We start from the raw sequence: 25,296 nt of genomic DNA, 5'->3' as shown, positions 1-25,296 counted from the left end.
ACAAATAAGAGAACGAGGAAATACTTTCATGGTAGCAAACAACTGGCTTTGCCACAATGATGGCCAGTTCTCAGGTCTACTAGTCTCTGTGACTTTGGGCAAGTTACTTTGCCCAAAAGATGTCCATTTTTTTTTTTCATGAAGACCACTCTTCTTGGGCTAGAGAGATAGTACAGCAGGTAAAGTGCTTGCCTTGCATACAATAGACTCCTATCCCATCCCTGGATCTCAGAACGTCCCCTGAGCTCCACCAGAAGTGATCCCTGAGCACTTAACCAGGAGTAATCCCAGAGCACAGCCGGCAGTGGTCCCAAAACCAAACAAAATAAAACAAAAAAGACAACCAAAAAAATCTTTCCTCTTGGGGCCAGAGAGATAGCTCAGTCGACTGAGAGCATGCAAAATTTGCTCTGCATGCAGGTTTGGGTTAGATACTGGCAGGGAAGGGTTCGGAGCATCGGGAGCAAAAAAAAGTTGCACATAGCTCTTGAGCACCAAGCCCTCCCCCCAAACCTCAACATAAATAAGCAAAAGATCATTCCTATTCCTACGATTATGGGTTAAACTAAACAATACAGGGCTAAAGCAATAGTACAGCGCATTTGCCTTGCATTGACTCAGATTCAATCCTGGGCACCCCGTCTGGTATCCCAAGCCCCACCAGGAGTAAGCCCTGAGTACCGCTGGTGTGACCCCAAAACAAAACAAACAAATCATTACAAGATGATAACAGGGCCTAAGAGGCTTGCCTTCCACACACTTGGCCCCAGTTTGATCCCTGGCATCACCTATGGTCCCAGGCAGGAGTGATCCTTGAACACAGAGCCAGGAGTAAGTCCTGAGCACCGATAGGTGTGGCTCCCCAAACAAAAGCATGCAGTATCAGAGTGCTTGGCATATTAAAGATGCTCAAAAGATGTAACAGGCTCTGCTAACCCCCTCCGTCAAGAAAGAGAACAGATTTCTGGTTTTCCTTTTAGCTGGGGTGGAGGGGCTGGGTTCAGAAGGGGGATATCTCTATCTCTATATATAGCATTATGCAGGCATATATATATATATACACATGTATATGATATGCCAGCAAAATGTGTATATATGTTTAAGTCTATGCGCCTGCACAATGCTAGCGAGACAACTACGGACACTTCCAAAGGGTGAGAGGCTTCCAAAGAGCGAAAGGCACTGCAGGGGCGGGGACTCAGATGTGGAGTCCATCAAACCGTCTCCTCCCAAGCCCAGGGTGTCCGGGCCTTTCCGTGGGCGCGACAGGGGAGCCACGCCGCGGGGCCTGGCCGCGGGCTGCGGGCGCCGGCAGGTGCAGCGGCCCCTTTAAGCCGGGAGGCACCGGCGGCCGGCGGCGCGGCGGGGACCGCTCCTTTCCGGGGGGCGGCGCTGGCGCTGGGCGCGGCGGCCAATGGGAGCGCGGCGTTTTCCGCGGGAGATCTGAATTTCGCGGCACGCACTTTGGCGCTAAAAAAAAAAAAGAAAAGAAAGAAAGGAAAACAAGACGACACTGAGGGGGGAAGAAAAAAGGAAGAGGGCGAGAAAGGCTCGGAGCGGAGAGCGCGGCGAGAGGGATCCGTGGCGCGCCCGCGGCTCCCGGGGCAGCCCGAGCGCGGCGCGGGCACGGCCGCCACCCTCGCCCGGAGCGGGGGCCTTCCTGCTGGGCGCGGGGCGGGGCAGCAGGGGAGGGTCCGGCGGCGGCCCGGGAGAGCCCGCAGGTGCCCGACCCGCGGGGGCAGGGGGCGCTGCTCTCGCCATGCTCCGAGGACCCGCGGCCGTGGCTCCCGCCGCCGGACCGCCGCCGAAAGCGATGGCCGCGCTGAGCCCCTCGGAGCTCTGGCCCCCCGGCCTCGGCAGCCCGCAGCTCTGCCAGACCACCGCCTACTACACGCCGCTGTACCCGCAGACCGTGCCTCCCGCCGCCGCGCCGGGCACCTGCCTCGACGCCACCCCGCACGGCCCGGACGGCCAGGCTGTGCGCTGCGTGCCCGCCGGCCGGCTACCGGTAACGCTGGGGACCCCTGCGCCTCTGACCCCCTGCCCGCGCCCGACGGCTTCTCCTCCTGCTGAGCCGGGCGTGGGAAAGGAGGGAGGGGCGTCTGGGCCTCCCCCGAGAGATGCGGGTCGAGTTGGGGGATGGAGAGGGTGGACCCCTAGCAACATTCCCTCCCCCCTCCCCCGCCCCCCCCGCACCAACATCTGAGCCGAAGATACTGTTTTAGACTTGGGATGGAAATCAGCTTATCCATTTGGGGTGCGGCACTGAGTGGGGAGTGTGGCGATCTAGCCCGTTGCCCCCCAAGTGCTCCCTGCGACCTTGGAGAATTCCCGGGAACCGGCAAACGAGGTGGCTTCATTCATTCTTTCATTCATTGTTTGACCCAGAAGCCAGCGCTGGACTCCAGCTATTGTCCCGGCCCAGGGCCTTGGCATAGGATTACAGTGTGGACTTTAAAGGGTGGTGGTGGTGGGGGTTGTCTCTCAGGTACAGTTTGTTTGGGACCCACTCCAAATTTTCCATCCCATCCACTCCTCCGCAAAAATCTGCCCTCGGTTTCCCCCCTAGCAGTCCCCTCCCAGATAGCCAGCAGCAGGTGCAAGTCAGGGCAGCCCCTGGGGTTCTTCTTGTTCAGATTGTTCCTCCTCAAACCCCCAGGCCTGTTGCCAGGGAGGGCCCGGAGTGTGGTGGCACTGCACAGGGTGTGTTTTGTGGGAGCGGAATTCTTGGAGCCGGTAAAAACTGAAACAGCCATTGGGTGGGGGTGGAGTGGGAAAGGCCCTGGGGGTGTGGGGTGGGCCGAGGCTGGGGAGCCTGGTTTGGGGTTTTGATTGCTGATGATTCATTGTGTGTCTTTGGACAAGTCTTTGTTCTGTTTGGTGTGAGGGGGCTTTGGGCCTTTGGTTTCCTTCTGCAAAGGTGTGTGTGTATGGGGGGGGTTGTGGGTGCGGTCATGCTCTCCTCCTTGTTTATCCGGTGGGTTTTGCAAGTACTGTCTGGAGGGAGAGGGGGTGTTGTGAATCTACTTAAGTGTGAGCGCGGAGGAACTTCAGGACCTGGAGAAGATCACTGCAGCACTGTAGAGGTCTGTGTCCATCAGCTGGCACAGCCCTCGGACAGAGCCCCTAGTCTCTGCCACTGGGCTTCTGCTTTACCATGCTCAGGGCATTCACCTTGCTGCACGATGATTTCCAAAGAGCAGGAAGGAAGCAGGAGTTCGCTTCCCATTTCACAGGTCGAGCGGCTGAGGATAAGTGGGGCTGGCTTCAACATTCTGCAGCCCAAAGCATTTTTGTTTTGTTCGGTCAACTTGTGCAGTAGGTGACCAGAAGGAAACTGAAGCTCAGAGAAGGGATGCGGTGTGTTCAGTATCATACAGGGGGATGTAGGCATGACCCCCAATGTGATTGTGAATCTCAGCTCTGTCAGTCTCTTCCCTGAAGACTTAACTTTGCCTGCTACAGCCTGACTTGGGAGCTGGTAGCCCCCAGAAGGGGCTTAGTGGGGGAGCCCACGCTCTCCTCTGGCCAGCTGCTGTCAGGCACTCAGGCGGAGTCTCCATAACAGCTGTGGTTTTTAACTGCTTCCCTCCCCAGTGAGCCCAGTGCTACTGTTTGCTCCTTCACCCCGCGGGGCTCTGTGATCTCAGCAAGAATGGCTTTCTTTGGGGCTCTGCTTGTCTTGTGCTGGGCACTGCTTGGCAGTCTCTCCATTTGTTATCTTGGTCAGGGTATCAGGGATGAGACCTCAGGACATCAGATGAGGAAGCTGAGCAGTGACAGAAAGTCATCTTTCCGAGACATAGGCCAAGACCTGCCGTGGGGTGGTCTCCTTGTATCAGATGACCTGAAAAGCTTACCAGACCCGAGCCTCCTTTTTTCTCTCCTGTCAGCCCCCAGATGTCTATGTCCCCAGCCCTGTGGGCAGGCCTGGGTCCCCTGCTTACTCATTTTACCAGGGCGTGACCTGGAACGGCTCCAAACCCAACCCTGGGTGTGGCTGCTTGCTTTGTGGCTGGGCTGCAAAGTGCAGGGTGTGCAGGATTTGTGGCAGAGCCACTGTTTAAAGGGACCTCAGGCGCTGCCCGGGGGCGGCAAGCAAGTCTAAGTGAAAGTGAGAGTCCACTTCCCTTCACTGCCCTTCTGGTGCTCTTTCCAGCACCTTCTGGAGAAAGCCAGCTGGCATGCTGCTATGCTGAGTGCCTGCTCTGGCTGGCCACATTGCCCTCCTCAAGTGTACCCTGCGGCAACTGTGCGGAGGGTGGGCATTCTGCTCGGCTTCCCTTGTGATTTGCCCATTTTCTCTGAGAGGCCTCAAACTGAATGAGCATTTCCACAAATCACCAAAGAACATCACAAAAGAACCAGGCCAAAGAACATCACCATTTCCACAAACCACCTGACGAGGCCAGATAAGGACATCTTGGCTCATAGAGGCATGGCAGAGGGTCCCAGGGCAAAAGGTTCAACCCCGAATGCTCGCTCCTTCCGACTGTGGAGCCAGGGCTTAGTGCTTTGGAAGTGCCTGACTCCACTTCCCGGTGATCTGGGCCATTCACTTCCCCTGCTCTGAGCCCAGGTTTCCCCATTTACTGTGGGGAAAGGGCTTTGTCTGGTAGTCTCTGGGCCTCTGAGGAAGGAATTTTGCTTTTCTCCCTGGGGCTTGGTAAGGTGTGTTTGTGTGTGTGTGTGTGTGTGTGTGAGAGAGAGAGAGAGAGAGAGAGAGAGAGAGAGAGAAGAGAGAAAACTCAGGACCTCATACATACTAGCCAAATGCCTTGTCACATCCTGATGCCCTGGCCAGGCTTTCTAGAAATAGCCAAAGGGGCGGGCAGGTGGCTGTAGGCGTGCCCCAGACCTTTGCTCTAGCCCCTCCCCGTTTATTGCAGCCTGCTCTTTCCTCCTGCTGGCACCCCTGATGCCTCAGTGCCAGCAATTCTCCCACGTGACACTTGCCACCATGGGCAAGGCACTTGGCTGCGTGTATGTCTGAGTCCTGGCAGAGATGGAACACGTTAGCCCCAGTTTATGAATAGGGCTTGAGAGGTCAACGGATGTGCCCGGCTCATCCGCCCATGGGGTCAAGTGGATGGGGAGATGAGAGGGGAACCCAGGAAAGACCGGTTCCAAGGCCTGGGCTCAGCTGTCCCTCACCTTGGTCCTCCCTATGGTCCTCTGTCACCTCTGTCCTTGCTGGCTCCTCTTCAGCCATGCCCGAAGGTATCAGGGAGCACTTTTCAGCTTACGGGCCTTGAGGTTGTGTGTGTGTGTGTGTGTGTGTGTGTGTGTGTGTGTATACACTAAAGGGCTGGAGGTATATGGGCACAGCCAGGCCTTGGCTCAAATTCTAGCAACTCTGGGGTCTCTTGCTGGGATGGCACCGAGGCAGCCTGGCATATGGCCTCAGAGTCAGACTGACATGAGTCCTGACTCAGCTCTTTTCTGTGTGATCTTGGGCAGGTGACTTACGCCCTCTGTGTCCCGTGCCTTGTCATACTGCTGGGGCAGGACGGAGCGGCACATGCAGCCAGCACGGGGTCCCTTATTCAGGACTCTGCAGGCGCCTCGTGTGTCTCAGAGCGTGAGCTCAGCAGGGGCCAGCCTGGGTTGGGGGCCAGAGTGGGGGTGAGGAGATCTGGATGAGCCCACTCTGCCTCTGCTAGACCCTAGTCTGACCTTCCCTTCCTCTCCCTGCACTGAGAGCTCCTTGAAGAGACGGATGGAGGCTCCTGGAATAGGTTGGGACGGCTGAAGGCCTCAGGGCTCACCAGCTCTCCATCCTTCTGCTCTCAGATGGGGTTTTGTGGTCTTGGAAAGGTTCTGTGAGGGCTTGGCTATTGGAGCTTGGCCCGGGGCATGGGGAGATCTCAGTGAATGTGGGCTTTTCCTTAGAGACAAACTGAGGGTTGATGAATCACTCCCTAGAACCAAGGAGCTTACCAGTCAGGAGGTTAGGAAAGGAATATTCCAGAGAGAACTCTAGAGGAATAATAAAAGGAATAAAGGAGGTATTTGGATCCTGTATAGTATGAGGAGGAAGGAAAGGGAGATCGTACTTAGACGCTGCCAATGAAGGATCAGGGGTCCTCACAATAGTCCAGGAAGACCTTCCGGAGAAGGCAGAGGTAGGGGCAGCTGACAACAGGAAGAGCTGTTGCCGGATCTCACACCTGTCAGCTCAGTTGTGTCAGCAGCAGTTAGAAGCCTTCGCTCTGCTGAGCGTGACCGCATCACTACCAAAGGTTAAGTAAAATAGGTCTCAGCAGGCTGGCGTGCATACTTTGCATGCTGGAAGCCCTGGTTTGCTCCCTGGCACCACACGGTCCCCTGAGCATCACTAGGGGTAGTCCTGAGTGCCACTGGGTGTGGCCCTCTGAAACAATGAAAAAATAGGCATTTCTGTTTCATCCAGGGCAGGGGTGTCCAGGAAGTGGGGAGGAGGAGAGAAAAGCAGTGCGCCCTTGTGACCCCCAGCAGGTGTGTCAGTGAAGAGGCTGAGGTTGCACTTGAGGGAAGGAATCTCCTTCCTGCTCTCCTTCCTTCCTTCCTTCCTTCTTTCCTTCTTTTTTTCCTTCTTTCCATTTTTGCTTTTTTTTTTTTTTTTTTTTTTTTTTGCTTTTTGGGTCACACCCAGCAATGCACAGGGGTTACTCCTGGCTCATGCACTCAGGAATTACTCCTGGCGGTGCTCAGGGGACCATATTGGATGCTGGGAATCGAACCCGGGTCGGCCGCGTGCAAGGCAAACTCCCTACCCACTGTGCCATTGCTCCAGCCCCCTTTCCATTTTTGGACCATACCCAGCAATGCTCAGGGATTACTCTTGGCAGTGCTTGTGGGACCATATGGGGTACTGGGAATTGAACCCGGGTCGGCTGTACTATTGCTCCAGCCCCAGGACACTGCATTTCTGGACAGCTATTACATGCGGAGCCACAGACTGAGCACAGGGCAGAAGATATTTCCTCAAAATCCTTACAACTGCCCCTTGAGGAAGGTCTCTTTTTTTGTTTTGTTTTGTTTTTGTGTTTGGGCCACATCAGCAATGCTCAGGTGTTACTCTTGGCTCTGCACTCAGGAATCACTCTGGTAGTGCTCAGGGGTGAGGGGATGGGATGCTGGGGACCGAACCCGGGTTGACTGCATGCAAGGCTTCCCCACTGTACTGTCTATCCAACCCCAAGGAAGGTTGATTTTTTTTTCCCCACTTGACAGAGGAGGAAACAGACTCTTAGATGTGGAGTGTTTCCCAGGTCACAGTGAGTGCATGAAGGAGAGGGGAGGCTCAAACCCAGGGCTCTGACCTATGCCCTACTGCCCTGGTGCCCGTGCCCTGCCCTGGCCCAGCCAAGAGCAGGAGAGAGGCCCCTTCCGGGGCACTGCAGTTCTGAGCCTCATTGGGCTGGTGGTGGTGGTGTGGAGAGGAACAGATGGGTCTGTGGTTTGATTTCCCCAGCAGGTGTTTCCCAAGCTTGGCGGGAACAGGGCATGGGGAGAGGGGGGAGGAGCAGAGGGGCCTCAGCTGCTGGTCCTTAAGACACGGGGAAGGCTTCATTGTCTGCCCTTCTGGGCAAAGAATGGCAAATGAAGTCTATTCAGGCGGCCCTGGGGCCCTCAAGCTGGAGCTCAAATATAGGGATGGGGGGGTGGGTTGTTTGCATTGCTTCCCAATGTGGGCACCTCCCTCGGGTGTGGCACTGAGCCAGGAAGTCCCCTGGGTCTGGGCGGATGCCCAGCCCCACCCTGATAAGGGCCAGCTGTGGGGCTGTGATGGGCACCGAGGCTGGCTGGGCCAGCTGCTTGGCAGGGGAAGGGGGGAGGCCTGCTCCCCAGCCTGATGTGTGGGATTAGGCCACACCTACTCCTTCCTCCCTGCATCGTCCTGGAGGGGCGGGAAGGGATGTGGAAGTGACTTTGGGGCCTGTTTTTTTTTTTTTCCTTCTTTGGGCCACACCCAGCGATGCTCAGGGGTTACTCCTGGCTCTGCACTCAGGAATTACTCCTGGTGGTGCTTGGGGGACCATATGGGATGCTGGGAATCGAACCTGGGTTGGCCCCATGCAAGGCAAATACCCTACCCGCTATACTATCCCTCCAGCCCCATTGGGGCCTGTTTTTAAGATTCCGTGAGTTCTCAGTTCATCTTGCTCAAGAGCTTGGGCCTCAGAGGGGGACAGTGCTGTCAGGGCCCTTTCAAAAAACAAGGCTTTCTTCCCCCTGGAAGCTCACTTTTCAGGTCGTTGATACCGATATGCCAAGTCCTGAGACTGTTTCATGGGTCGGTAAACTGAGGCATGAGCAGTGGCTGCTCCGTGTCGGAATGGCTGAAGGTGGAATGCTGCTCAAACCCTACCTCTCTCTCCTCTCTCTTTCCAAGGCCAAAAGGAAGCTGGACCTGGAGGGGATCGGGAGGCCTGTGGTTCCTGAATTCCGGACTCCCAAGGGGAAGTACATTCGCTTGGATGGTCTTCCCAGCCCCAAAAGTAAGCGGTACTGATCGGGCATCTTTGGGCAGGCTCAGGAGATGGGGGTGGGGTGCACAGGGGCAGAGGGCAGCAGTCCTGTCCAGTTCACCACGCTGTCCCACTTACAGGCCATTCTCATTCCCACTAGGGGCCTTGTAGGTGGGCAGGTTTCCCATTGCACTTGAGACTCAGGCTTTGAGTGACCTGCCCGCGGTCTCCCAGCTGATACATGGGGTCTGTTTGGGCCGTGTGAACTAGAACCGCAGTATCCACTCCTTCTAGCTACTTCTCCCACACCATGGAAACTCTTGTGACCTAAAGATGGTGACCGACCCTTTACTTAGGAGCATGCTACTTTTAAAAGGTTTGGGGGGTGGGAGAGATAGTAAAGCAGGCAGAGCACTTGCCTTGCATGCAGCTGACCTGGGCTCTATCCCCAGTGCCCCATAGGGTCCCTGAGCCCCACCAGGAGTGACCCCGGAGCACTGAGTCAGGAATAAGCCCTGACCACCTCTGAGTATAGCCAAGAGAATAAAAAGTTCTTTTAAATTTAATTCAATCTGATGTTTTCTAAAAGAGAAAATCCAGTACAGAAGAGCAGAGGGGCTAGCCAGGGTCTTCCTCTCTGGAAGTGATCTGGGGCTGGAGAGTAGCACAGCAGGTAAGGCTTGTGCCCTGCGCGTGACTGACCCAGATTCTATTCCTGTTTCCCTGTATAGTTGCCTGAGCCCGCCAGGAGTGATCCCTGAGCAAAGCAAGTGTGGCCCAAACACCAAAAACATTAAAAAATAAATAAATAAATAAATAAATAAGTGATCCAGGGGAAACAACAGGGGATTTACTCACTGTCTTGCCCAGGAAGTTTTACGATCCAGAGGATGCCCAGATGTTTTTTTCTAAAGCTAAGTGGGAGGGAATTTCTGCCTCTTGATATTTTAAGTGAATACTCTGGTCACAGCAGACCTGTATTTAGTAAGGATTGCTAATTTAGGGGGTTGGAAGCCTAGTGAAAAAGGCATATGACCGGGTGGAAGCCTGATGGTCAGAAGTTTGGAGGAGGGGGGTCTGATGGGCCAGAGAAATAGCACAGTGGGTACTTGCTTACCTTTCACGCAGCCCACCCGGGTTTGATCCCTGGCATTCCACATGGTCTCTTGAGTACTGTGAAGAGTGATTCCTGAGTGCAGAGCCAGGAGTTACCCCTTAGCACAGCCAGGAATGGCCCCCACCATCTCCCCCTCCCCCCCAAGAAAAGAGGAAATTTGGTGGATCTGAGCAGGGCGCTGCCCTGGCTTATTCCTCTTTTGTGAACCTTGGTTTGTGATCCCTAAAACACCATAGTATAGTGGAGAAGGCAATTGCTTTGCACGCAGCTGACACAGATTCCATCTCCAGCATTCTGTATGGTTCTCCATGCACAACCAGGAGTAATTCCTGAATGCAGAACCAGAAGTAAACCCCTGAGCATTGCCTGATGTGACCCAAAAGCCGGAAGAAAGGAAGGAGGAAAGGAAGGGAGGGAGGGAGGGAGGGAGAGAGGGAAGGAGGGAGGAAGGAGAAGGTGTGATGAAGAATAGGAAGTTTCCTCTCAAGGAAAGAAGGAAGTAGTGATGAAGAATAGGAAGTTTCCTCTCAAGGAAGGAAGGAAGGAAGGAAGGAAGGAAGGAAGAAAGGAAGAAAGGAGTTTCCTCTGAAGGAAGGAAGGAGTGATGAAGAATAGGAAGTTTCCTCTTCAGTTGATTGATAGAGGTTGCCCAAAGTTCTTTTTTAAAGGAGCCTAAGGGCAATCAATTAGTAATATCTGCCTTGGTTGCAAAATTTGTAAAATCAGTACCTGTGTCCATCGGAGAGCTCAAAGGGCTGGAGTGCATGCTTTGCCTACACGAGGCCTGGGTCCTATCCCCAGCACCACGTGATCCCCCGAGCACTACTGAGAACAACCCTAAGTGCTGGTTACCACCAGATGTGCTGTCAAAACAAAGCAAAGCAGTCTGTGTGCCAGATGGCTGCCTTCTATATGTTAAGTCAAGTCCTGTCCCAAGGAATCTGTGACACACTAAAATTTCAGTTTCCAGAACTTGTTTGACCACTCTCTTGCTATATGATTTACAAATTCCTTGATTGCAAAAGTCCTTTTGTGGTTTAAGAGCTGCATCTGAAATGTGGTCTTGTGACGTTGGCCTCATTAAGAAAGAGACCTTTTTCATGAATCTGCTCCTTTTGACAGTCTAGGACTGATTCCTCACAATCGTTGAGCAACACATGAGAAGAAAGACCAAGTTGATAAACATGTTCTCAAATCCAATCTTGTTATTCCCTTCCTACCCCGTTTCCAAATTCCTGACATAACTGGCAGGATAGGGTAATGATTAAGAAGGAAGACACAGTCTCCTTTCTGTTTCAAGAAGCCAGGATTCCTGGATTTAAATCTCTGCTTTGCCACTCCTAGCTGAACAGGTTTCTTTTTTTGGACCTCCCAAGCAGTGCTCAGGGTGCTCAGGGACCCTTTCCAGTAATACTTGGCCACCCAGCCTGTCAGTTCCACACTAAGGCCTGGTGATGCAGTGCTGCTCCAGTCCAGCAGTGCTGGGGTCCACCGGAGTCCACCACACCTGGTGGTACTTGAGGGGGGAGGAGCAGGTAGTGCTGAGGTGGAACTCAAGGTCCTGCATATGTGAGACGAGCACCCTGACCTCTGTCCTTTATTCCTTAAGAAGTTTCTTAACTGGTTGTGAGTCTGGATTCTCGGATATAAAATGGAAATGGTTGTCTGCCAAGCTTACAGGGGTTGTAAGGATTAAATTTGTTATATAGGGAAAGTGCTTAGAACAGTGACAACGGTTGGTAAATATTTGGTGGTGGTGGTGGTGTATAGCTTCCCTAAGGTTGTGTGGAGTGGTTTCTGAATCAGGGCTTAGGACGTAGGTTTTCCAGCCCCATCAATGCATCTGACAGAGAAATCTCTTTTGGGGACGAGGAAGAGTTGGCACCACACCTGGCAGTGCTCAGAGGCTACTCCTGACTCTGTGCTCGGGGGTCACTCCTGGTAGTACTCAGAAGATTGTATGTGATTGAACTGGGATCAGCCACATGTAAGGCAAGCACCTTACCCTCTGTACTATTTCTTTGGCCCTGGCTGGGAAATTTTTTTTTTTTTTTTGGTTGGGGAGGTTGCACATCCAGTGGTGCTCAGGCTGATTCCTGGCTCTGTACTATGGGATTACTCCTGGTGAGCTCTGGGGATATGGAGTGCTGGGGATTTAATTTAGGTCAGTCGTATACAAGGCAAGTGCCATTCCTGCTGAACTATCACTCACCCCATGGGAGATCTTAAGGAGGCCACTTCCTGTCTAGATACCTGGTTCCTGGTTCGCACAGTGCTGGTGAGTGACCCCTGCCTCCCAGTGTTCTGTAGTCTGGCAAGTAGGTGCTGATGTGATGATGGTGATGCTTACTAGGTCCTGGTTGATGGAGGAGGTTTAGTTGAGCAGTCACGGGGCTCCTTTCTTCCTCAGCTCCCAAGTCTCCTGGGGAGAAGACTCGGTATGACACGTCACTGGGTCTGCTCACCAAGAAGTTCATTTACCTCCTGAATGAGTCTGAGGATGGGGTCCTGGATCTGAACTGGGCAGCGGAAGTGCTGGACGTGCAGAAGCGGCGCATTTATGACATCACCAACGTACTGGAGGGCATCCAGCTCATCCGCAAGAAGGCCAAGAACAACATCCAGTGGGTGTGAGTGCCAGGGCTGAGGGCACCGGTGGGTACCCTTGCAGTGGGCAGAGCCAGGGACCGGCTCCGATGGCTGTGAATGTCAGGTGGACCAAAAGTGAAGTTCAACAGGCTTTTGCGAGGTATAAGCTCCCTGCAGCTCTGAGATAGTACTTCCCGCTCCTGCCTCACTTTTACAGGTCTCTATTTGCATTGTTTTTGTTTTCATGGACCCCAAACTGCTGTGCTCAGGGCTTACTTCTGACTGCCCTCAGGGATCACTCTTGGTGGCACTTGGGGAACCACACCATCCCCCCCCATCCCCATGACACCTGCAAAATGCATGGAGACTGTGCCCAGCTCAATGCTTGGGAGACCATGCACTGCCAGGGACTGAGCCCAGGCTCTGCACTCTCGCCCTTTGAGCCATCTTCCCAGGTCTGATTGAAGAGCCCTACAGCCCCTGGCATAAGCCCAAGGAACCTGGGCGGGAGAAGAAACTCCAACTGCCTGCCAGTTTCGGGGAGAAACTGAGGCACAGGATAGACAAAGTTGATCCCTCTTCCCCCCAATAGAGTTCATACCTTGACTTGTTAATTCTTCTTCAAGCTCCAGTCCCTGGCAGTTCCCTGAGAGCAGGTCCAGTGCTGGGCATCCATCCCTGATACCCTTCCTGGCACTTTTACCTGCCTCATTTGTATATGGTTCTGCATAGTTGTCCGGGTTGGGGCCGTGGGGGTCGACTGAGACTGACATGGGGGCTGCTCTGTTCTCAGAGGCAGAGCACTGTCGGAAGACCCCACCCGGCCTGGGAAGCAGCAGCAGCTGGGGCAGGAGCTGAAGGAGCTGACAAGCATGGAGCAGTCCTTGGACCAGCTCATCCAGAGCTGCTCTCTGAGCTTCAAGCACCTGACGGAGGACAAGGCCAACAAGAGATATCCTCTGCGCTGGGAGTGAAGGGGCCAGGGGTCAGGGAGCAGAGAGGCCTGTGGTTTGTTGGTATCTATCCAGAGTTGCGGTAGCACATTCCTACAGGAACTTGCTTGCCCTTGGGGTCTGGCATCTCTTTTTCTTCCTTCCTCCTCTTGGGTCTATTGAAGTTACTTTCTCACTGTAGAATTAAGGCCAGGAGAGACCAGTATGATAGTACTGCAGGTAAGGCACCTGCCTTGTACTAGGCCAACCTGGGTTCCATTCCCAGCATTCCATATGGTCCCCCGAGCACCACCAGAGATAATAACCCTGAACACAGCTGGGTTGGGTCCAAAAACAAAAAAAGGAATAAGACAAGTACAGTGGATTCTTCCACGATGTGGAGGGGCAGTTGGAAATTAGGGTACCACTTTCTAGTCCCCCCACCCCCACCCCAATTCAAACTAACCTGCTGGTGAGTGGGAGTCTGGCCTGTAACAGCTGATTAATTCATGTTTTATATTTACTTTTGTAACTACTTCCATCTTCATCTTCTGCACAAAATAGGCTCCCGAGGGAGTGGAGTGGGTGGTTCTGCTGCCTCAGGGCTGGAGGAGGTAGCAGAGGTGGAAGGAAAGGCAGCCACACTCACAAACTTTACAGAAATGCATCATAATTTTTGTCCGATTCTTTTTCAGTGGGTTTTTTTGGCACCACCTGGTCATGTTCAGGAGTCACTCAAGGAGGTGCTCAGGGACTGTTGTTGCTGGGGATTGAACCCAGGTTTCCTGACTCCAAAGCCTGCATTCAGCTCCTTGAGCTATCTCTGCAGCACCTTTGTCCAACTTTTTGTCTTTTCATTTGTCTAAAAGTTTCTGTACTGGGGGACTGGAGCCATAGCACAGCGGGTAGGGCATTTGCCTTGCATGTGGCCGACCCAGGTTCGATTCCCAGCATCGCATATGGTCCTCTGAGCACCTCCAGGAATAATTCTTGAGTGCAGCACCAGGAGTAACCCCTGATCATTGCTGGGTGTGATCCAAAAAGAAAAAAAAAGTCAAAGCTGTCTTGAATAGTTCCACCACATTCTATAATGCCAGTTTGCTATCTAGTTTCTACGTATTTTTTTTTCCTGTAGGGGATACGCTTCCCAAGCAGTGCTCAAGGGAACAGGGGCCACTCTGGGCCATACATACTCAGCTGACCGGGTGGGTAGTTCAGTAAGACAGTTCCAGAGGGTCACCCTGGGAATGCTCAACCTTCAGGGCCACACCCAACAGTTCTCCGGAGGCCGTGTGGTGCTAGTGAACCCAGTCAGGCCTCCCACATGCAGAGCTGGCACTCAGCACGTTGAGCCATCTCTCTCTCTGGCCACAGAATAGTTCTTGTCACATTGAAGCTGCATAAAGGAGTCAGAGTGAGATGGTCAGAGGTTTAGCAGAGGGGGGTTGGCCCTGTCCGCCAGGCTGGGGTTTGAATTTTGACCAGTCACTTCCCTTTCCCTTAACTCACCCGCCCCTACACTGGCCTATGTGACCTACCAGGACATCCGGGCTGTTGGCAACTTTAAGGAGCAGACAGTGATCGCTGTCAAGGCCCCTCCACAGACAAGACTGGAGGTGCCCGAGAGGAACGAGGTGAGTAGGAGTCATTTGGGAGAGAACGGACTGAGGAGAACCTGGGGCAGCCCTGGCGCCTCTGTCCCTGGCACTGCCCAGCACAAGCTTCCCTCTTCAGTCTGATCCCTGTGGCATGATTGACGGTCTCTGAGGGGACAGAAATAGAAGTTGGAAAGGACAAGGGGATCAGGTTCTAGACCAGGAGAAACTCTCCTTCTTCCTTTGTGTCTCCCATCCAAGGTGTCATGTGCCCACAAGAAACCACATGCTCAGCAGAGTTTTCCCCTAAAGTGTGTCGTGCTGCCCTGGCCAATCTCCTTATCAGCACTAGCCCCTCCCTGGGTTTGCTGGGGCCACACTGACCTCATTTGCCCCACAGAAAACGTCCCTAGAACAAGACCTCCCTGCTTGGGTTCCCGTCAGCCTTTTCCTCTCTCTGTCCTGCTTTACCATGACCCAACTGGAATGTCGCTTCCTCCAAGAAACCTAAGACCACCACGGCTTGGAACACTCATGCTCTGTCCTCGGCCCAGAATTAGATGGATGATAAGGACTCAAGAAATAAATTATTTCGTGGAGGAATCAATAAGGCTCCATCTTGGACTGGAGAGATAGTACAGTGGGTAGGGCATTTGCCTTGCACACGGCCGACCCAGGTTCAATCCCCAGCATCCCATATGGTCCCCTGAGCACTTCCAGGAATAATTCCTGAGTGCAGAGCCAGGAGTTACCCTGAGCATCGCTGGATGTGGCCCCAAAACAAAGCAAAACAAAAAAATAAAGTTTCATCTTTCTTTAGAGGCACTCTGAATAAAAAGACCCAAGCAAGCAGGCAGTGAGGCTGACACCTAGAGACTGAGGAGGTGCTGGGAGAAAGGGCTGGCCGGTCTAAGAACCCAAGGGTGGTGACGGCCTAACTAGTTCTTGTGGAATGAGTGGGATTTTTGCCTGGCAGAGCAGTGACCGACTGGAGCCCCCATGGCCCAGGCCTGCAGGCTGGATTGCATGCCCCTGGCAGGTCTGTAATCATTGTGGCTTAGCAGTGGCAAGGGGGAGGTATGAAAAAGGAAGAGGGGCAGTGGAAGCAGAAGAGGCGCTTCAGTATCTGAACTCTTGTGACGAGCGACACCACATGGAGTCTAAGTCTTAGGAGGGCGGGGCAGGGAGCTAAGTGACAGGTCTGGGAGATTTGGAGACTGCAGGAGAAACTAGGAGTCAGGGTTCAAATTGCAACTCAAAATCTCCCTCTCCTCTCTCCCTCACTCTGTTTTTTCTGTGCCATCCCAGGTGAGCGCCCCTCCCCCTTTCTTGGTAAAGCCAGACTTTAGGACCCCAGCTCAGCAGCTCAAAGGGGTGGGAGTTTCCATTTGCTCCTCATGTTGTGGGCCTGACCCTGATGGGACTGGTCTGAGGTGATACCCCGAGTAGCTACTTCCCTCCCCACCTCATCTCCATGATCTGACAGCAGGGAAGATTTGTTTCCCAAAGGGACATCAGAGTGGGGGCCCAACAGGCAACTTGAGCAGATATGGCCCACAGGGCAGCTGGCACAGGACTGGGTGCCTGGCTGGTGTGCGTGCTTGGCAAGAGCTGGGAGGATTCTTCTGTATGCACTGACCCCGAGTGCCGGGCCACCTTCTCTTTCCACTCCAGGACAACCTGCAGATCTACCTGAAGAGCACCCAAGGGCCCATTGAAGTCTACCTGTGCCCGGAGGAGGTGCAGGAACCGGACAGTCCTGCTAAGGAGCTCCTGCCCTCCTCCTCCACCCTCAGCCCTGTTTGTGACTCCACCCAGCCCAGCAGTAGCATCACCCCTGGCATTTCAGAACCCGTGGCATCTCCAGGTAGGGCCCTCTCTGTCTGGGGAATGCAACCAAGGTTTCCCCTTCCAGGTCAGTGTTTGTTGGAACCTTCCTTCTACTCCGCATTCATAAATTATGCTTTATTCCTTTGTTGTGTTTTGTTTTGTTGCCATACCTGTGATCATATGGGATTCTGGAAATCAAACCATGGTCGGCCGTGTGCAAGGCAAATGCTCTATTCGCTGTAGTATCACTCTGCCTTCTATTTTTTTTTTAAGATGGGGGGACTGGGTCATATCCCTTGGTGCTCAGGGTCTACTCATGCCTCTGTACTCAGGGACCACTCCTGGTGGTATTCTGGGGACCATGTGTGGTACCAAGTACTGAACCAGCCTCTGCTGTGCAATCTCTCTGACCCACTATGGCTTGCTTGCTTTCTCTCTCTTTCTCTCTCTCTCTCTCTCTCTCTCTCTCTCTCTCTCAAGTGGTACTCAGGTAAGTACCCTGCCCACTGTACTATCACTCCAGCCTGTGCTTTCTTCTTTGTACCTTACGAGACCCGGGCATAGGCCTCATTGCACTGAAGACTGGTACCAGAGAGAGGCCGATCTGAATTCCAGTGAGGTGGCCTTCGGACAAATTGGGCAGCTCTTGGGCATCACATTCCTCAGCCGCAAATTTGGCATAGTGATTCGCAGTATTTCCCTAAGATGTGGGGAGAATGAAATGGGTTATGGTGGGTAAAATGCTTCAAACAGTGCTGGCAAGAACTGTTAGCTTTTGTTTTGACGTGCTGTCTCTGTTGCTCGTGCTGTTCTTTCTGTGTATGAGGGTTTTAACTGCAGAGTGTCTAGCTGTGGGCAAATAGGAATGTAAAGGTTTTTGTTTTTGTTTTTGTTTTTTTTGCTTTTTGGGTCACACCCAGCGATGCTCAGGGGTTATTCCTGGCTCTGCACTCAGGAATTATTCCTGGCGGTGCTTGGGGGACCATATGGGATGCTGGGGATTGAACCCAGTTTTGGCTGCATGCAAGGCAAATGCCCTACCTGCTGTGCTATCACTCTGGCCCCGGAATATGCAGATTTTTGATGAGAAATTTAATACTTAGGAGAGAAGAACTAAGTTTTGGTTTTGTTTTGCTTTGTTTTTTTTGGTGTGTGTGTGTGTGTGTGTGTGTGTGTGTGTGTGTGGTGGGAGCACACCTGTTTGTACTCAGGGTTGACTCCTGGCTCTGTGCACAGGTTCTTCACTAAGATTCACTGATCTAAATTCAGCCCTTCATTTCACACATGAGTAAACTGAGGTCTAGAGAGGGCAAGTGATTTCCCTAAGGCCCCACAGCAAACTGATGACAGAGCTTGAGCTCGACTTCCTGCTCTGGTAATCTCTCCGGTGTCCTAGCATGGTCCCCGGACCGGTGCTTCTCCCTGGACCTGCCCTCTGCTCCTTGGGGCACCTCCCAGTGCCTATCTCCCGCTCCAGACTGTGCCCCACCCCGTGCCCCTCCCCCCTCTCCTGCCCCACTGCCTCTTCAATCCGCTGTCAACACATGCTCCACTCTCAGGAGCTGAGCCACCTTCTCTTCAGTGGTCCTCTGAGAAGCTGGTGGCCCCTGGAGAGGTCAGCTTCTCACCTCCCCTTACAGAGCAGACGAGGTGGGGCTAGGCCGATAAGGGGGAGGAGATGGGGAACACGTAGGGGTTGCACCCCCACACACACTGCAGGGGGCTCTCTGCTGTTCCTGCTGAAGGAACAGGAGGATATGAAGTGGTCATGCTATAGGTGCTCTGTCTCTCTGCACCCCTCTGAGACACACACACACACACACACACACACACCCTGTATTCAGATGCCTTGTCCTGGCCTAAAGCAGTTTTATTTTGAGGTCTGAGTGTCGGGGCCCTGACTGAAGAGGAGGCTGCCCTGTCTTAGGACCTGAGTTTGGCCCTTGTGATGGCTTTGCCAGGGGAATGGCCGCCCCGCCCCTCCCCGTCTCCCTCACTGGTTGGCTGGAACTGTTTCTACTGTGCATCTGGACTCTGATAGTCTGAGGACACCCTCACTATAGCCAAAGGCAGGGAGCAAAAACTGGGAGCAGGGATTGCACTTGGCCCCCCATACTCCCTGGGATGTGGTATCTGGGCCTGTGGCTTTCACCCGCTGGAGCCTCTGTGGGTGCATCTCTAAAACGGGCCACTCAGCACTCTGTCATGAATATGGAGTAGGTTTCAGTGTGCAGGGTTGGAGCCAGGGAAGTGCACCTGAGCCAGGGAACCCAAGTGGAGGCCGTAGCCAGACAGCAAGGCCTTGTGGGAGCAGAGGCTCTCGCCTGTGTTATCTTGGCGAGGTGGAGCCTTGTTTGCCCTCACGAGAAGACAGAGCCTGGGAGCCTACAGCTGGGACAGGGGGGTCACATCCTCCCGGAGCCCAGGCCATATGCCAAATGTTTGATCACTTTTTTACCCCATTTAAATACAGTCCACAGTCTCTCCTCGACTTCCTCTTCCCTTAACAGGGTAACTACACTGACTCCCTCAGAGCTGAGCCCTGGGAGCGGGGTCTGTGGAGTTGCTCTTCCCAGTGCGGGGTTTCTGCCAAGCAGCTGTGCTTTCCCGGGAGGCAGCTGTAAGCAGCAGCCCTCTTTGGGGACAGAGGCTCCTCCAGGTTAAGTCCCCGAGCCACCTGGGAGTTAGTCGGTAGGGCAGGCAGCGTGGCCAGCCTGGGGGTGCTCTCTTTCCTGTTTCCAGAGCAACCCTAGGTCGGGGTTTTAGGAATGACTCCAATGGTCAGATTCTGGGCATCAGGATCACTGTGGCAGGGGGTGCCTTGTTTGCTGCTCCCCGACTCCAGGTAAAAAATCATTTTCTAACCTCTGGCCCCTGGGACTGAGCTCTTTAAAGATAGGAATGATGAGGGACTAGAGAGATATTACAGTGGGTAGGGCACTTGACTTGTACACTGCTGACCCATGTTCAACCCCTGGTACCCCATATGTTCTCCTGAGCCCACCAGAAATCTTGAACGCTGCTGGGTGTGGCTCAAAACCCAACCAACCAAACTAACAACAAAAAAGATTAGAGCCACGAGAGCTCTGTGTGTGTGTGTGTGTGTGTGTGTGTGTGTGTGTGTGTGTGTGTGCTGCTGGGAATCTAGCAGAGTGAGAGGGAGCTGCTCGTGTAGCTGGGAATGAATTTCAGGGACAGGGGCCTTGCTGGGGAGAGGGGGTCCTGTGGAATGTGAGCCCGGAGTGTGGATAGCAGGAGACCCCCCTGGGGAGAGGAACTGGAAGAGCGTGGGAGAGCCCAGGCCAGTGCCAGAGCCGGGGGTCAGGAAGGGAGGGCGACCCTGTGTCACTGACCTCAGGCACCTGCTGCTTCATTCAGTGGCCCTGCCTGGCCCATTTCTACTCTTCCCACTGGAGAAGGGTCTATAGCTCCTAGATCCCCCCCCCCCCACAGTTGTTCTTGTGTGGAGCCCTGACTGGCAGAAGCCAGGTGTGTGACCTTTGCCTCTTTTTCTGCAGCGCCAGCGCTGACTTCCCACCAGGTGCCACCAGCCCCGCCGCCACCACCGCCGCCACCACCGCCGCCGCCAATGCCCCTGGTCCCGCTGGAGGCCACTGACAGCATGCTGGAGCTGCCACACCCGCTTCTGCAGCAGACAGAGGACCAATTCCTGTCCCCAACCCTGCCCTGCAGCTCCCCTCTGATCAGCTTCTCCCCACCCTTGGAAGCCGACGACTACCTGTGGGGCCTGGATGGGGGCGAGGGCATCAGTGACCTCTTCGACTCTTATGACCTCGGGGACCTGCTGATCAATTGATGGGCCGGACCTGCCGCCAGGAGCCCCACTCCTGATTCTACCTCCTCACAGACTGACAGGCCCTCCGCCTGCACAGGGACATTGGACACAAGGTGCCGCCCGCAGGGCTCGGGGCCTCCTCGGCTCCTTTGCCGCCCCCCTGCTGGGAGATGTGGAGGAGGGAGTGAGGAAAATATCAGGGCTTGGGTCCAGTCCATCTGTGTGGACACGGGGCCTGGGAAAGCTCCCCCAGTCTCTTACGTCTGACCTCTCACATGAAGGGCCACAGGTGGGATGACCGGGTCCAGAGACAGGCCCTGCCACCTCCCTCTGAGGGATAGCTAGCGCCCTCGGCTTATCAGGAAGCACTTACAGCCTTGGAGTTTATTTCAGGTTGAGTTTGGTTTGTTTTCCCTGAGTTTTAGCAGGGAAGAAGATTCTCGTTTTCTTGTTGGACTTCCCTGACAGGCCCAGCACAGTCCAAGGGCAGGCCTTGGCTTCCAGGCAACCAGGCCACCACCCTGATTGCCTCACAGTGATGGGGCGCTGGGCCCTGAGGGGCCGTTCTGTCTGCTGGAACTCTTCATTGCACTTAGGCCTTGTAATTCTCGAAGCAAGCCTGCGGGTCCTTGGGCCTCTCCTGCCCTCAGCAGAGGCTCCAGTTTGGCCTCCTGGTCTCTGGTCCAGAGAGCTTGCAGGGAAATTTCCCCTTGAGGCCCCTGAGGGAACAGGAGCAGCTGGTTAAGAGACACCCTTCCTTTGGAATTCTTACCTCTCCTCCCCTCAGAATGTAAAAATAATCCCCACAGGAATGTGGAAGCAGCTGGAAGGGCTTCCTGTGGGCATCTTTCCTCTGTTCTTGCCTTGCCCTGGGGAACTGGGAATCAGAGGCAACGCCAACATGGAGAAGGGTGAGATTAAGCCCAGAAACTGTCCCAAGGACGCTTTCTGGTGGCCATGAATATGGTCCTTCCTCCCTGGAAGGATTGTTTTTGCTATGTTAGTTGAAGCGAATGATTCTTGAAGGACCTCCTCCCTCACAGTTCTCACACAGACATCTCACCCCCACCCACTAAGGACAGACATGACTGGACTTGGTGACCTGTCAGCTCCTTCTAGAGAGGTGACAGGGAGGACTTTTCCATTCAGACCAAACCTTGGCAGCTAATGGGGAGATGGGATCATGTTACCTCTGGGATTGGGGCTCCGAAAAGTCTTTTGACTTCACCATATGCCTCAAAGGACACGCCACATTATCCTTGTGTCCCAGCTGGTGTGTGTGTGTGGGGGGGGGGGGGGGCCCCAGGGTTATCATCTTTTCTCCTCTATCCAACCTGGGACTGGGGTGCTCTGGTCTGTGCCAAGTCTGTGCCTTCTAGGGAGAGGCAACCTGGGTGCTGGGCCCAGAAGGCCCCCTCACTCAGGGAGCTGGTTTCCTCGGGGGCTCAGCTGGGTAGCACTTTTAAGGAAAAAAAAAATTTGTAGCATTAAGTTGGTTTAGATATGAAGTTGTCCTCGTTGGATTGTTCCTGAACAATCCTGCTGACATCTGAGGCTTGGAAGGTGGACTTGTTTGGAGATGGTGATAGATGGGAGCTCATACCCAGAGGGGACAGCTGTGTCTTGCCATTTGCTCAACTTCCTGGGTTCCCAAGTTTGTCCCCTCTCAGGCCTGGCCTCCAGGTCCCAGGTGTCAGCTCTATAAACAGCACTGATTTTTAATTTTATTTTGTTTTGGGGCCACACCCAGTGGTGCTCAAGTGTTATTCCTGGTTCTGCACTCAGGAATCAGTCCTGGTGGGCTTGGGGACCATATGGGATGAACCCAGGTCAGCTGTATGCAAAACAAGCCCCCGTCCTACTGTATTATCGCTCCAGCCCCTAAACAGCACTGATTTTGTATGCTTTACAGAAATACCATAGGTTTTCTTTTCCCCAGGACTCACAGGGGTCTGTCAGAAGACCAATTTGGGCGGATGAGTGGGGGGCTCAGAGGGACACACTCAGCAGTGCTCAGGACTTTTCCTGGCTCTGCACTCAGGGATCACTCCTGGTAGGTTCAGGTGACCAGATGGGGTGCTGTAGATTGAACCCAGGTCAACTCCACATAAAGTACCTGCCCTACCCTCTGGTACTATCTCTCCAGCCCCCAGCAGTTAATCTTGAAGCCCAGAATGCCAAAGGCCAAGTGGCCACCTTGGCCTGTGGGCATCTTGTTGGGCTGTGGGGCTGGGACTGGTGTTGCTGTCTTCAGCTCTCTGCTGGGCTGCCAGTTAGCTAAACACCACCTCTCAGGACAGCAGTGTTCAACTTTTATCCTTTTGGCTCTTTCTAGAGCTTTCTGAGATGTAAATCCAAGACAAGGAAGAAGAGACCTCAGGACCCATCAGGAATGAGCTTAATAGTGAAGTCTGGCAATATTATTTGAGCCCATTTCCAAAATATCCAGTCAGAAGACTGGACAAAGGGGCAGTCAGGCCCAAGTCCTATGCCCCTGGCTGTCCTCTGCTGTCTTTTCCCCACCCAGTTTGGCCCAGGGTCCAACTGCCTATGCCCAAGCCAAGCGACTAGGTGGGAAATAAGCCTTTCCCTCTATTTGGAGAGACACTTGAAACCTCCCCAGTTCTATTGAGTTCTTTAAGAACACGTTTTTGAGTGACAGTTCTTTTGGGGGCCAGATAAATTTTAAAATTAGGGCAGAAGAAAAGTCAGTTTTCTTTCTGTGGTAAATTATTTTTGCCAGGAAGTTTCCCAGACTCATCTGCAGCCCCTAAATCACTCCTGTCCCCAGGGATTGAAGACTGGCCCTGGGGCTGTAGGAAGCCCCCTAGCATTAAGTTATTCAGTAGTCTTGGAGAGTCAAAGAGATTTAACACGGGGATGTTCTTCCATGTCCCCTCTCATTGCAAGTGTCGGAGAACCCCCTCAGCTGCAGGAAAGGAGCGTGTGATGGTGAAGCTCAAAACTGGCTCTGATAGCTTTGCCTTTGTTTTTGCCCCCAAGTATTCTCAGCTAAATTCTGACAGTATTTAGTTGGTTTTTGTTGTTGTTGCTGTTGATTGTTTTATTTTATTTTAGCAAGAACTTGGGTGTTTTCATACCTGATCCTTGTGTGACTTAGTGCATTTGAACAGAAGCATTTTGAGTTGTTTGCAAGCAGTTTTCTGGTTCTTGTGTCCTGAGGTTCCCAATGCATCCTGGGACCATGTTCTTCCACAAGGACCCTTAATGACCAAAAACCCAGCCAGACAGACTGCTGGCTCTTGGGTGCATGAAGAAGCCTTGTGCTAGGCACACAATGTCTCAGGAGGGAACAGCCTGAGAAACCTGGTCCTGTGCTGAGACTCAGTCAGGGGCTCTTGGCACTGACCTGGTTTTGCTCTGTGGCCTGCCTTGAGCACATTACTGAAGCTTCCTTGCGTTGTGATGATTGGGCATTAAACAAACTCAACACCTTGTCCTGTTGTGTTTCTGGAGGTTGGTACCCTGGTGAGGGGTGGGGGGTAGGGCTCCCCCTGTCAGGAGCACATTTGCAAGCTCATTTCTCCCCAGAAAAAGCAACTGATCACCGCACCTGAAGAAAACCTCATCACTGGACAATGAACACTTAGCAGCTTCTCGATCCAAGCTGTGGACCTTCCTGTCCCATCTCCATCGCTTCTCACAGGGCCATTTCAACAGCTTCCTTAATATCCTCTCTGCTGCTCACTCTTCTGCAGCCCATCCTCAAAATCAGTGGTTTTCTAAGTGTCCTTGACCAGCATTAGCTGGTAAATTGTAAGAGATTAGGTTCCTGAGGGGCAGGAGAGATAGTTCAGCAGGGAGGGGGTGTTTGCCTTGCACACAACCGAGCTGAATTTGATTCCCAGCATCCCATATGGTCCTCAGGCCCCACCAGGAATAATTTCGAAGCACAGAGCAAAGAGATACCCCTGAACATCGCTGGGTATGGCCCTAAAACTGGAAAAAAAGGGGGCTTCCTAAACTCTTCAATCCCCTCTAAATAAGAAACACAATCAGCGTGGGACTCAGAATTCTGTTTTTGTGTTTTGGGGGGCACTTCGATAGTGCTCAGCACCATGAGGGGCTGGGCGTCCACCTGGAGCTCTTGCGTGCAGAGTCCTTTGAACTATCTTCCCTGATCGAAGTTCTGTGTTGTGGTAAGCCTCCAGTGAGCTAATGCAGCTGCAATTTGAGTAAATTTCCTCTTCTGCCTCAGAGAAAGCCTTCTGGAATGCAGTTCTGATAGTCCCACTTTGCTACCCTTTCTGCCCTCAGGATGAAGGCAGGGAATGCTTGGCGTGAAAGTTTGTATATAATTGTACAACTGGTTGGCTTTACCTTGCCAACCTCACTGGCTCTCCGGCCCACCTCCCAGAGCCAAGGTGAACTTCTTGGTCAGCTCTAAAAAAAACCACACAAGTTCCCCTTCACTCATGCTACTCATTCCTGCCCTGGGATCTCTCTACTAATGCTAAACCTTTTTATAATTAAGACGGTAAGAACAGTTCTAACATTAAGAAACTCACAGGATAGATGCATGCAAACATAATCACAAATGAGGTGACAGTTATAGTAATATACATTATAGGGGAGAGGCATTAAGGGAAGCTTCCTGGAGGAAGTGATACTATTCAAGTTGTCTTAAAAGATAAATAGGAGTAGAAAGGGGCATGTAGCACCTTCCTCTTGTCCAGCTGACAGGTGGGCATTCTGGGTATGCATTGTGGAGTACTGCTTGACACCCCAAGGAGGGGTACTAACAGGGTTTAAAGCTAAGAGCAATGATCCAGGATCCTGACTCTGCCAATATTAAGCTCTGCTCTAGGATAGTTCATTGATCCATAAAGATTGACACAAGATTCTGTGTCATAGGATGGGGGACCAGGTCTGGGGGTGCTATCAGACTATGGGGAATTGTGATTAACGAGAAAGGTCTGGCATTTGACATTCTCATGTCAGTTTATAGTAAAGATATGAAAAT

At 53.1% G+C, this 25,296-nt stretch overlaps 1 protein-coding gene across 1 annotated transcript; it reads left to right on the top strand.

Moving 5' to 3' along the window:
• The first annotated feature begins 1,759 nt into the window (after positions 1-1,759).
• On the top strand, positions 1,760-20,333 carry E2F2 (E2F transcription factor 2). Its single transcript, XM_056123611.1, has 7 exons — positions 1,760-2,008; positions 8,378-8,483; positions 11,981-12,200; positions 12,953-13,111; positions 14,611-14,725; positions 16,361-16,553; positions 20,068-20,333. The coding sequence occupies exons 1-7, from the start codon at positions 1,760-1,762 to the stop codon at positions 20,331-20,333; spliced, it is 1,308 nt and encodes a 435-aa protein (XP_055979586.1).
• The last annotated feature ends 4,963 nt before the right edge of the window (positions 20,334-25,296 follow it).

This window comes from Sorex fumeus, unplaced genomic scaffold (genome assembly GCF_029834395.1).
Source record: "Sorex fumeus unplaced genomic scaffold, SorFum_2.1 ptg000047l, whole genome shotgun sequence".
In the NCBI taxonomy this organism is placed as follows: domain Eukaryota; kingdom Metazoa; phylum Chordata; class Mammalia; order Eulipotyphla; family Soricidae; genus Sorex; species Sorex fumeus.
The sequence above is the reverse complement of the archived record's forward strand: the minus strand, read 5'-3'. Positions and strand labels throughout refer to the sequence as shown.